General features: G+C 27.6%; 1 protein-coding gene across 1 annotated transcript in view; it reads right to left on the bottom strand.

Annotated features, from left to right (window-relative positions):
• Positions 1 to 7,796: 7,796 nt before the first annotated feature.
• The window catches only part of JHBP-1 (take-out-like carrier protein), a 12,413-nt gene continuing 7,588 nt past the window's right edge, over positions 7,797 to 12,621 (bottom strand). Inside the window, exons 3-6 of the mRNA XM_018509369.1 lie at positions 9,460 to 9,610; positions 8,946 to 9,079; positions 8,483 to 8,632; positions 7,797 to 8,107 (exon numbers count right to left, since the gene is read on the bottom strand). Of these exons, the coding sequence (XP_018364871.1) occupies positions 7,959 to 8,107; positions 8,483 to 8,632; positions 8,946 to 9,079; positions 9,460 to 9,610 (584 nt within the window). The 3' untranslated portion in view covers positions 7,797 to 7,958. The remainder of the gene's footprint in view (positions 8,108 to 8,482; positions 8,633 to 8,945; positions 9,080 to 9,459; positions 9,611 to 12,621) is intronic.

Here is a 12,621-nt window from a genome sequence, read left to right as displayed (position 1 = left end):
GAAGACGAGTCTTGTTTTTCTTTCGCTCGGGAGAAGTGCGAAAAAAACGTATTGTAAAAAAATTACGACGGCGCAGCACGCCAAAATCAGAACATTCAGCGATTAATTCATTGTATATTTTAATCCGATAATATTAATAAACGTCCGATAGTCGTTTGGTGAAGTCCGGCGTTGTCCGACAGTCTTTGGCGTCGTTTAACAGCGATTACTTTATAGTATATTATGATAATTTTTTCTGAGATAGTCTGGTGTTTTCATTGAAAACATCAGTGAACATTAATAAAATGTATAAGAAAAACTTAAGTAAAATGTGCTCTTAATGCGATTAATTTAAGTAAATTATAATATGCATTGTGGTCCTCTATTTGTTTTTAAGTTTAATTATTAAATTGTTCATGTGTTTCATGCTTCAAGTAATAGTAATGATATATACTATTAAATTCATAATGTCAAATGATATCCAATTTGAATTATTTTTAATCATTTCTATAGGCTGCTACTGTTCCTACTCAATATATTGTTAATTTAACTAAAATAATATAATTAAACAATTTAATGAGAAATGTATTAAATTAGATTCAAATTTAGTTTATTATTTATTACATGCATTATTTACTTTGAAACTAATGTAAGTAATTACAGAAATAAATTGCTCTACGACACATAGGAAAGTTAAAAACAATAAAATGTTATTTAACTTAAAAGATTTTGAGTTATCATTGCTCCTTGGATGTTTAACTTTTATGTTAAAAGTCAAAAAGTTTCTTAAGTTGTCTAACAAATTTATAAGAAATGTCGAGGAGAACCATAATCTCAAACGTTTCTATTCTTGATTCTGCAACACTTAATCTAACACGTGTCGCGAACTTGATCCCATCTTTGGGCGATCTAGCCTAAGTATGTCCTTGTAAGAAGTAAATCGCGCGTAGACATATATTCGCAGCCTTGCACGCTACATCGGAAAACACCTGCGTTTTGCCTAGAGCGGCAGACAATCGTTGCCGGCCTTCCGTGGCGGCGCATTGCGAAATCGTCATCGCTAAGTACGATTGCGATGATAACGACGAGGCGGTTACTATTAGCGTCTTTCCGTATTACTACATTGACGATGCGTGCATAAATAATTTAACATGAATCCATTCTAAATCAAGGAGAAGAGATCGCGAAGAATCTTCAATCAGAAAAATTTAATTATCCTATTAAAAATGTAGACGTAAGTTAGAAGGGATCTTAGTATCAAAACGGTGAAAATATAATTCAAATAAATAAATATAGATATAAAAAACAATTTTTCAATAAAGCGTAATAATGTATATGTTTGTAATTTTCAAGTTGTTAGCTCAATTAAATTAAAATATTTTTCGCGCAAATACAAGTAATCTCGTGTCGCTATTTCTTATATATAAATAAGGCGATGTCTGCAGAGTAATTTTTGATGTTTCTCTTGGTTAACGCCACCCGTGGAGTGAGAAGATTGAAAAAAAATATGAAACGGGATGGAGAGAGAAAAAGAAAGAAGGATGCGAGGAAAAAGCGGGCGTTACCAAAGAAAGATCCGTTGTCGACAGTAAAATGAACCGAATGGAAAAATCGGACATCAGATGGGCTCATTACCGATTCGGCATGTGAATTGCTCAATTTGCAGTTGCAAAGGCAGGAACGAGCTCACAGCAAGCATAGCACCAAAGGCGAGACGAAGGATAAGATATCGTTATATTGATCAGGCATTTTGTAGTAATGACAAAATTAAGACATTTATTCGTAGTATTATCCAGCACTTGTCACGTATAATTTCGTATTGAAAACTCGTTTAATGCGGACAAACAAGACAATCTGATTATCTTTGCGAGCTATAAAACTGATTTTTATATTAAATAATATTAATATTGTATAAAATATATATTTTTTAAAAATTTGTATGTGATATTTTAATTAGTTTCCTGTGCCTGAGTTAAATTTCTTGAATGGAATATGAATATAAATTTGTACGAATAAAATATGTAAAATCTATTTAAAAGTGAATTAATGTATTCTGTTGGTCATTTATTAATTAATTTATAACTTATTAATAAATTTAATTGGCAGATCGATAATCTTTCGATCGGTGTAAGAACATTTCTTAATAATGACAATTTTGAATAAAAATGCACTATAAGTATTTCTTTATATAGATAAAATAAGTATATTAATATATATTTTTATCGTAGATAGAAAATTATTTTTGCAAAATAAAAACAATTAATTTTTTAAAGAAAAATGTATCTACATTAAAAACGGACTTTGTTTTAATCTCGATATCGAATCCAAATAAAAAACAATAAATATATAGACTGTCATAAAAGCAGACTTATAGAAATAAATGCATCGCTAGCAAATCGTCGTGAGAATCATAATTTAATTATGCAAAAATAACTATAACAGTGGCTAAGAATACTTGCTATTTTTATATATTTTATTCGTTACAGATTTTTATTTATGAAGCAATTTTTACTATTCGCTAGCAATGCATTTTACTTTTACAAATCTGCTGAGGTTGCGATAATCTGAAAATATATTTCTTATTCGTCTTTCATTCTTACTTATTTCTTGGCATTGTTTTACATTATTTTATTATCAAATTTTTTGCTAAATATATTTTATATGCAAATTTTGTCATACATTAAATACTAACTATTAGCATCTTTTAAATAATAATATTTTTCAGAAAAAATATAGACGACATATTTTTTAAATATTTTTTTAAATCAATAATTAATGTTCATTTATGTTTTTATTAAATTTTCATTTATGTGCAATTATAACTATTAACAAAAAATTTTGAATAATTTTTAAACAACTTTTAAATAACATACGATGAACGTTTCTGCCATGGACAAGTGGCACTATCTATTGCAAGTTGCTCTCACTAATAGCATAGAATTTTACTTATCGATAAAGCATTTACTCGCAACTACTTACAATGTGTTCTTTCTTACCATGTAAACAAGAGATAGAATAAAAAATAATATATAAATTCATACATTATACGTACAAGTAAGATATATATGAATATACATATATATATCTAATAATGCTAGTAGTTGTATCTAATATAATTTTCATGAATCTATTATGTCTCAAGAATAAAATAAAAAAAATAAAAAGAACCCATAACGCGATGCTCAGCGTTATATATAATAATTCACATCGAACTGTAAAATATTAATATATCAAAAAATTAAATAAAATATCCACAAAAAATAATAAGTAATATTTTAAAAGCAATTTTTGTGTGCATTTAATTTTTCTAAGATTCTTTGATAAATTATGATTAATAAAAGAATTATATAATTTCCAAAACAAAATTTGATTAAATAAGTTTTTATATATATACGCAGTTTGATAAAGGAAATTCGTAATTTATATAAGTAATTCAAATAATTATCACACACATTTATATGAAGACAAAATATTTCGTATACAAATATCAAACATTTTATTAAATTATATTTTATAATTTATTAAATATAATTTAATAAAATATTTAATAAATAATATTAAATATTGTATTAAATTATATTTCGAATATTCCAAACCATGTATATATGTATTATTACACGAGTTTACACATAGGCTGCATTTCAATATTGAATACCCAGTATAGAAAATTTGTAGTATACGTTATGTATATAATTAAATTTTTAGTACCGGCAGTAAATATTAGAACGTACGCATTTATAATGTATCAAATGCTTGACCGTCGCGGGGGAAGAATTATCATAATATCAAGCAGCAAATGTAATAAATAATATATTACTCACCCATGGCTGCTCCACCATCACCTGATGTCTCCCCGAGCCTCTTCCTTCTCTCTGGTTCTTCTATGACACTCTCACACACATTCGAAAACGGGGTTAACCACGATTGAGCATGCATCACTGAAATGTACTTTGTACGCGGCACTCCCGGTGTTAATTAATTAAACGCGATGCACTTTAAATTACACCGAGCTAAAACATCAATGCAGCAGATTCATAGATATAATATTCTATATCGGTATGAGCAGGTACACGATACGATCGCAGGAAGTGATCCGTTCGACACTTGTGACGTTCGTGAATTGGAACGGCGGACGAATGTTGACGGTTGAACGGCAAAGCGATTCGAAAATGTGGCCAACTTCACGCGTCAAGATCATCTATAGTATCTATACTGTTACGACGCGACGCTATCATATTTGATGCTTGTACTTTCCGCATTTTGAATAGTGAATTATATGCTCTCTTGCGTTTATTTATTCACGTTGCAATACAAATATATATCAAGTAATAAATATTCGTGGAATATAATATCCAAAGATACGGATTATGGTCATCGTTTTGTCTGTTATTCACGCAACGAATTTCGATGAAATGAATCTCGCGAAATGCGCGTATTAACGAATCGATGAGTAAATTTATGTAATCGGCTTCTAAAATGCGATTAGAGGCCGAATTGACAATGACTGTACTTATTTATTAAAGGCTTTGTGCTAACCGCTCGATTCCGAGACGCGTCTGTTCTCGCGACACGCGGAATAACGACTAATTCAGAAGTGACGTCGACAATTTCACTTTTATGTCAGATACAATGTGAATTGAGTCAATATAAACGTCGTTGATTACATACATGGTGGATTATCCGAAAATATACGATCCAATAAATTTAATATGACTTTCGCGTAACGCATTTCGAATAGATTAAATGTTGATACTTGAAGTACATACATAAATTAACAAATGATTGATATATCTGCTTTAATTTGCGTTATTAACGGCTCGCGTATTTATTCCATGTTTCTCATTTTGCTTCCCTAAACGACGAAGAAAATTCAGATTGGAAAATAATTCAGGATATAAGGCGTTGTGTTTGTCTTAATTATCATTGAAGAGACAATTCTAAAATTGGAAAAAGACAATGAATAAATTGAACCTCGGTTATAAGTTAACCGTCAGTTGTGGGCCAAAGTTTTTAATCGCATTTGTGAATCAATCACGCCAGTAGCTGGATTCCGTAACTCGGTAAACGTCGGTATTATTTTTTAACGACAATTTTCGGTATCATTATCGTGTTCGTTAAGAAATAACAATATAAGCGATCCTCTATAAGTGAAAAGTAACGTATCATATTATCGACAAATTACGTTACTTTTCACTTATAGAATCGCTTATATTGTTATTTCTTAACGAACACGACAATGATACCGAAAATTGTCGTTAAAAGATAATACCGACGTTTAGCGAGTTACAAAATCCAGCTACAGTTGGTAATCGCTAGATTTCCGTATAATTGCGTCTGGAGACAACGATATGCAGAGCGGCACGTGCCACTTACCGTCTCGCTCGCGTCGTGCCGTACGAATGATAGCGCGACGACCTTGCGTCTTGCGTCGTGTATAGTGCGATGTGCGTGAGGACAACAACCACTCGCCGCGCCGCGCCGCGCGCACCTACCTACCCTACTACGTCGTATCCCGTTCAAATCAAACGAGCGTTGCCTTTATTACATCGTTTCTGAGAAATGTTTATTTCATTCTAGAAAATATTTTACGCGGAATTCTTGTTCGTTACATTTCACAGCCATTCTCTTATCACACATATTGTACTTTAATTGTCTTATTAGCGCGTTAAAGATCTGTGATTCATGTTAGATTATAAGATGGCATTATTCGTAATTTGACGTGTGTGTGTGTGTGTGTATTTGTGTGATGCATTATGATATGTATGTTTATCTCTTGATTTTTTTTGTAAATTTTACACTGTAATCTTATTGTCCTCAAATTTTTCGTCACATCCATAAATTTGAAGTACTTATTAAGTCAACTTTGTTATCAGCATATTTAAATATAGTACGTATCAATTAAAATGTACATATATCCTTCTAACATGAATTACATTATTATGCATACAGTTATAAGAACGTGTATGTATAAACTACAATAACGTTATTTTATATTATAGTATAATGTAAATATGAAATTAATATATTTATTAATATATTTATAATATTACATTCGTAAGAAACATTAATGTTGAGATTTACTCATGTTGAGTTTTTACTGATAACGGTATTGCGAGATTATTAAATTTGTAAATTCACACAGTTATACCAGAGAGAAATCTGAGAAAGGACATAAGGGCCTTTTTCCTATAACCACAAAATGCCTCTTCTTTTGAAAAATTAATATTATAAAAATGTTTAAAATCATACAAAAGGAACGTATTGAATAAAATTTGTTCGTTAAATAAGAATAATTAGGTAGCAGTATTGTACACAGTAAATAAGATATAAAATTAAAAAAATTTTAAAACTTTCTTAATTTATAAGCGCAAGTGTACTCGAATATTACATTAAGTTGATTTATTTTTGTGTGTTATACAACACGATATGAGATATTTTTATAGCTCTTCTATACAAATTTCGGTTAAAATTTTTTGCCTATGTATTTGAAATTATTATTCTGTGCAATCACGTAAAACTAAAATAATTAATTAATTTAAATTAATTATTATATTAATGATTATATACTTAAAACGGGTATACTCTGTTGATTGCTCGTTGAATGCTGTATGATTCTCCTAATAATACAATTTATTGACAATATAGTTAATTATTATTAATATCGTATAATACAATTCATCTATGTCTTTAATTTGTCAATAAATTGTACTGTTAATAATTATTGTATTATTTTTCTTCGGCTTCGTGTACCCGTAAATGGTTAATTAATAACCGTATTGGATTTGGGACATTAATATTAAAAAGTTTCTCACAAATCTTGCACTTTACTATATTACGATTTATGTCTTCAAAATAATCCCACTTTTTACTACGTTGTTCTTTAATTATTTCCATACTTAAAACAGGTATATATACTCTGTTAACTGTTCGGCGCATACTAGATAGTTTTCCTAATAATACAATTTATCTGTTTTTAATCTATCAATAAATTGTATTATTAGGAAAATTATTCAGTATACACCTAACACTGATCAACATGTGGTATACCTGTTTTAAATACGGAAATAATTAAAGAACAATGTAGTAAAAAGTGAGATTATTTTGAAGATATAAATTTAAAATCTCTCTTTATTATTAAAATAATAAAGAGTATTTAAAATAACTGCATTGAAAGGAAAATAAATAGGTAATTAATGATAATTGAATAAAAAAAATATAATTTCTTAAGTAGTAAGCTGACGTTATTTAACGTCATTTTGACAATAAAATATCATCAAAGATGTCATTTTAAGACTAAAACATAATACGTCATCTTATTATATAGATTTCATTAAAGCATAATATAGTAGTCATTTCCAATTATGATCGAAAGTGCTTTTTTAAGGCTCCTGAGTGGTCTCTGCGGTTATACTGAATTGTGATGTCATAAGTGAGACACAATATTTTAATTTTTGTTACATGCCATTTATGATTATTTATTGACAGGCAAGGGAGATAAGGATAGTCAACCCATCTTTAAATGTTTTAAAACGATCTTATCATTTTATTTTATCCAAATCGTCTTTATTTACAAATGACATGTAACAAAAATTAACATGTCATTTTTTGCTTATGACATAACGATTCAGTATAACTGCGACGATTGTACTCAGAAATCTTGTTTGTTACATTTTAAAGCAATCTTTTGTGTACTTATTCGTATCGTACTTTGTCGTATAAATACATTATATATATATAGCGTATTAAAGTTTAGATATGTGATTTATATTAAATTATAAGATGGAATTTTATTTGTAACTTTACGCGTGCGTGTGTGTGTATTTCAATATATACTTTATAGATATATGTATGCAGTCTGATCTTTCAAATGTTACAATTTTTCACATGTTAATACATTCTTTTACCTAATTACCTTACAAGTAATTATTATACTAAAAAGAAATAATAACGCGAATAACAATAAAAAGTGATACTACTATCTACTTAAAAATCTTATTCATTGGCACACGGGTAAAAATATCATTGGTGATTTTAGTGAAGACCAAACCGAAAGATTCTTCATAAGGACCTTCAAGCTCCTTAAAAATTAAATCCGAATTCTGATTGAGGAATCTATGCATTTGTTCACCTGTAATCAGTGAGGTATGGAAACATTAATACAAGAATATATTAAATAAATACGTTCAATTTATCATCTTTTTAAATTAATTTAAAATGTCAAGGTATAAATTAATAGTAAGACACTAAGAAATTAATATATTTTTTAAATATAAAGCTTAAAAACATATTCATATCTTTTTATATTCATATCTTTTTCTTGTACTTTTGAATTAAAAGTTAAAAATAGATACGGTTATTGACTTTGTACAAAAATATTGGTACACTTGTGTAAAATCTATATGATGTATTATATATTATAAATCTACGATAGTTTGTTTTTATGTATTTGCAACAAAATAATATCAATTATGTTACGAGATATTGATTAAATAAGATTTAATACCTAAAATGGAATCTCCATTAAAGAGATTATCGAATTGTAGGGTTACGTGATTAGGTGAAAACTTGACAGTATACTTCGTCGCTCTCATATAAATATCTCCATCCTTTTCAAACTTTTCATAATGCGTTTCGTGTTTCGTCCTTAAATCATCTAAAATAAAAATAAATCGGCTTAGCAAAAAAATGTACTGTTAAAGTTTGTAAACGATCTATAATTTGCAACAGAATTTAAGATAAAATCTATATATATCATATGTGTCATTGTAAGAAAAAATTTGAGAAGTATCATGATACATGTATAAAATGCATATTAAATTGCACACATAAAAAAAAACATGATATAAGAAATTATAAACAAAATTCTATTCTGAGATTTATGATACAAATTGTAGATGATCTATATTTAAATTGTAAATAATAATGCAACACTGCATGCAATTATGAGAATACATTATAATATTTACGCATAGATATGTTGCATTTGCCCTCTCCTCGGATTGGTAGTAATAGAACCTTGCCTTCGAGTTTGTAATCGGCAATAAAGTCCACCTGAGTATTAAAAGACTCGGATCTAAATATTAAATTGTCCCAGTCTATCCTAAAGAAAATAATGATTAATATATTAGTTGTTAGTACTAATTATATATAATCTGTTATTGTAATTTAAACTTTAAATATAAAACTAAACTAAAGATGAATCTTTCGAAACAGCCTATAATTAAATCGATATAGTTTTGTGTGTGTGTGTGTGTGATTAAGAATTTTCGAATAAATAAGTTTAAATTTATTGTTTTTTATTTTTTTATTCATATTTCCAATGAGAGAGTTTTAAATAAGAAATCTTATATTCTCTAATCATTGGAAACTTCTACTTTTTTTCATATAAAATATTTATTTAATTAAATGTATTTTCTATTATATGCACCAATTGATTTTATATTGAAATGCTCGATTTAATAGGTAGAGAAAGTTACGTACTGATAATTGTACACTCGCATATTCTTCGTGAGTCCATGTATCTTGACATTTCGATATTCCTGTTTGAGCGAAACCGAGCCCTCCGAACTACCGATTTTTATCCTGTCAACTGCCAGAGGTTCAATAGGCAGAATTTTAAAGCTCTTCAGACCTAAACATGAACGTGACAGACACTGAATGTGTAAAGTCAATGAACAATGTACGTCTTATTCTAATGCATTTTAATTCCATTCTTCTATGTAACATGCATAATTACTTCATACCGCTCTACCGTAAGATATAATTTGCAGAATTAAAAAAATGCAACTAATAAAAAGACAACTTATCATAACTAATTATAGCTTAATTATATATTATATTTTATATAACTTTTAGTGTAAAATAATCTACTTAAAAACACGTTACAAAGGAAAAGAAAAAAATGCATCAAGTATACCAATATCCTTTTTACAAAAATTGTTTATACCTAAGAATACTTTACAAAAATAATGACTAAAATTTATATAATTTAATAGTATAAAAATGTCAAATTTTATAAGAGAGAAAGCGAGTCAATGCAAAGTTAATTCTATGCATAAATAAATACAAATATTTAATATTTCTGAAAAAGTACATAATTTATATCATCGTGACGGAAATGCACTTAGAAAAATTAATGTAATCATTTTTTGTATAACTATCTTTTGACAGAAGATTTAAATTAAGAGATACAAAACTTGCTATGTTACACGTCTGAAAAAGCTGATCAATCTGATAACAAATATACTGTAGCAAGGTTACTATATTTCCGTATACAGGATGTCTCACAATGACCGCCAAATATTTCGTATGTTGATAGAGCGGACTAAATTGACTCCTTTAAAAAGTTCTTTACCATTTTGCAATTTTCGTAATAGTTAGAGATATTAATTATTAAAAATCGCTGAATATTAGTTTCATTAATTTTATTAGTATATTAGTTTTCAATAATTTTTTACTCAAATACTATCAACTTTACAGAAAAGCAGCAAGACACACAAATTGTTTATTTTCCTCTCATAAAATTCTGAGAATTTTTTCAGAATTTTTTAATATCGTATTTTCTTATATTAGTAAAAATAAAATGCAGTACTAAAAAGTTAATAAAACATTCTGAAAAAGTTTTTAGAAAAGAAAATAAACAATTTTTATCTCTTGCAGTTTTTGTATAAAGTTGATAGTAAAAAGTTATTGAAGACCAATATTCGGCAATTTTTAGTAATTAATATCTTGTTAACTATTGCGAAAATTGCAAAATGGTAGAGGACTTTTCGACTCAGTTTAGTCCGCTCTATCTGTCCATGAAATATTTGGCAATTATTCTGGGACACCCCATATGTTTGGCGTATGATGCGTTTTTTAATTATATAATATCGTTATTGTTTTAGCGAAGTAAAATTAATTATTCGTATTCTGTGAATCTCTGGAATAATAACTTGCAAATATATTTTCACAAGCGTTAATTTGCATAATTTATACCGTTTCAATGTAATTACGTGTATTATCGTAAAAATTTATTAGACGTGTATGTAGTATAAAGTATAAGATAACATAATAATTCATATCACTGAACGTAAATTAAAGTTAGAGATTATCTGATGATCATGCAAATTGTGACTTTTACAATTCTGATGAGTGCATGCACTTGAAAATTATTTTATAGTGTAAACAACAATTGAATTTCAACTATTTATTTGTCGTCATAACTTTTCGAAATGAGAAATAATTAATTGACTATTGTAATCGAGAAGTAATTAATAATTTATTAAAATTTTTTGTCTCAATCTGTAACTTTTTATTAACTATAATTCGTAAACATCTTTCATGATAATTCTTTACGATTTGGCTTTTTCTAGTAAAAAGTGAAGTATTTTAAAATATCTTGTTAAAATTTGAAATGTATTTTTATTAATCTAATAAGAAAAGGAATAAACATTATAATTCTTCGAAAGAAACGGACATTTATTGTTATATCTTTGATGAAATCATCACCAGGAAAATACTTGATCGCTTTAATGAGAATCTAAGAGCTATTATAATACACTAATAGAAAAAAGTGACTGAACGAATTTTATATGACTCATTATTTAGAATTTGTCAGAATATTATTTATGCTGTTAGAACTATAATAATTAATGATAAATTAATAAAAAAATATATTGATCACTCTTTTATTAAAAACATTGAAAAATACATAACAAAATCTTTATAAATTTTAAAATTATTAAGAGAATAACCATTATGATACAAAATACGAAGAAAAAAAATATATTAAAAAAATATATTAAAAATATATTTTATATATAAATTTTACAATCTCAGTAAAGCATAATTTTAAAAAGTCTCGGCATTTGATATGTTTTGGATGTGGCATGGCAACTATGCTTTTTCTCTTCAATTCGTAGCATTGAATACCCAGATAGCACTGGACATCCCAAGAACGTCCATTTTAAGTCCAAATCACATTCGCATGTCCACGAACATAAAATGGGGTACATTCCGTTTCACACATGATATGCATGATGCTTCATTTATCCTTGTTTAATATTCAGTGAACAAGGATAAATGATACATCATGCGCATCATGCGTGAAACGGATGTACCTATGGATAATCATCAGATGTCTGTCCTGGTAAAAAATTTTTTATGCATGAATATGTATAAATATGTATAAACATACATAAACACGCATAAAAATTCATAAACATATATAATTATATATAAAAAATTATGCATAATTATATATGAGCAATTTTTTTACATTTTTCTGAACTAGTTTTTTTCTAAAACACAATGCGAAAATTATCCCTTTAATTATTTTTTATGTTTTCACATTTCACATTACTATTATTATTTCTATTACACTAAAAAGTAATTTTATAAAAGAAAGAAGGATGTATGAACATATATGTATGGACATATTTTATATATAATTATACACGTTTATAAATATGTATGCGTGTTTATGTATGTGCATATTTATACATATTCATGCATAAAAAATTTTTTACCGAGCGTTATACGGATGTTCGAAACATTCTATAGCGTCCACATTTAGATTTTACTTTTACAATGTTTTTCTATTAAAATATATATAATATAATATATTATAGGACCGTACATGTGATAACACAAACTATAGAA

Source organism: Trachymyrmex cornetzi, unplaced genomic scaffold, assembly GCF_001594075.2.
Source record: "Trachymyrmex cornetzi isolate Tcor2-1 unplaced genomic scaffold, Tcor1.1 scaffold299, whole genome shotgun sequence".
Classification (NCBI taxonomy): domain Eukaryota; kingdom Metazoa; phylum Arthropoda; class Insecta; order Hymenoptera; family Formicidae; genus Trachymyrmex; species Trachymyrmex cornetzi.
Note: the sequence above shows the minus strand (reverse complement) of the source record. Positions and strands in the feature narration are given on the sequence as shown.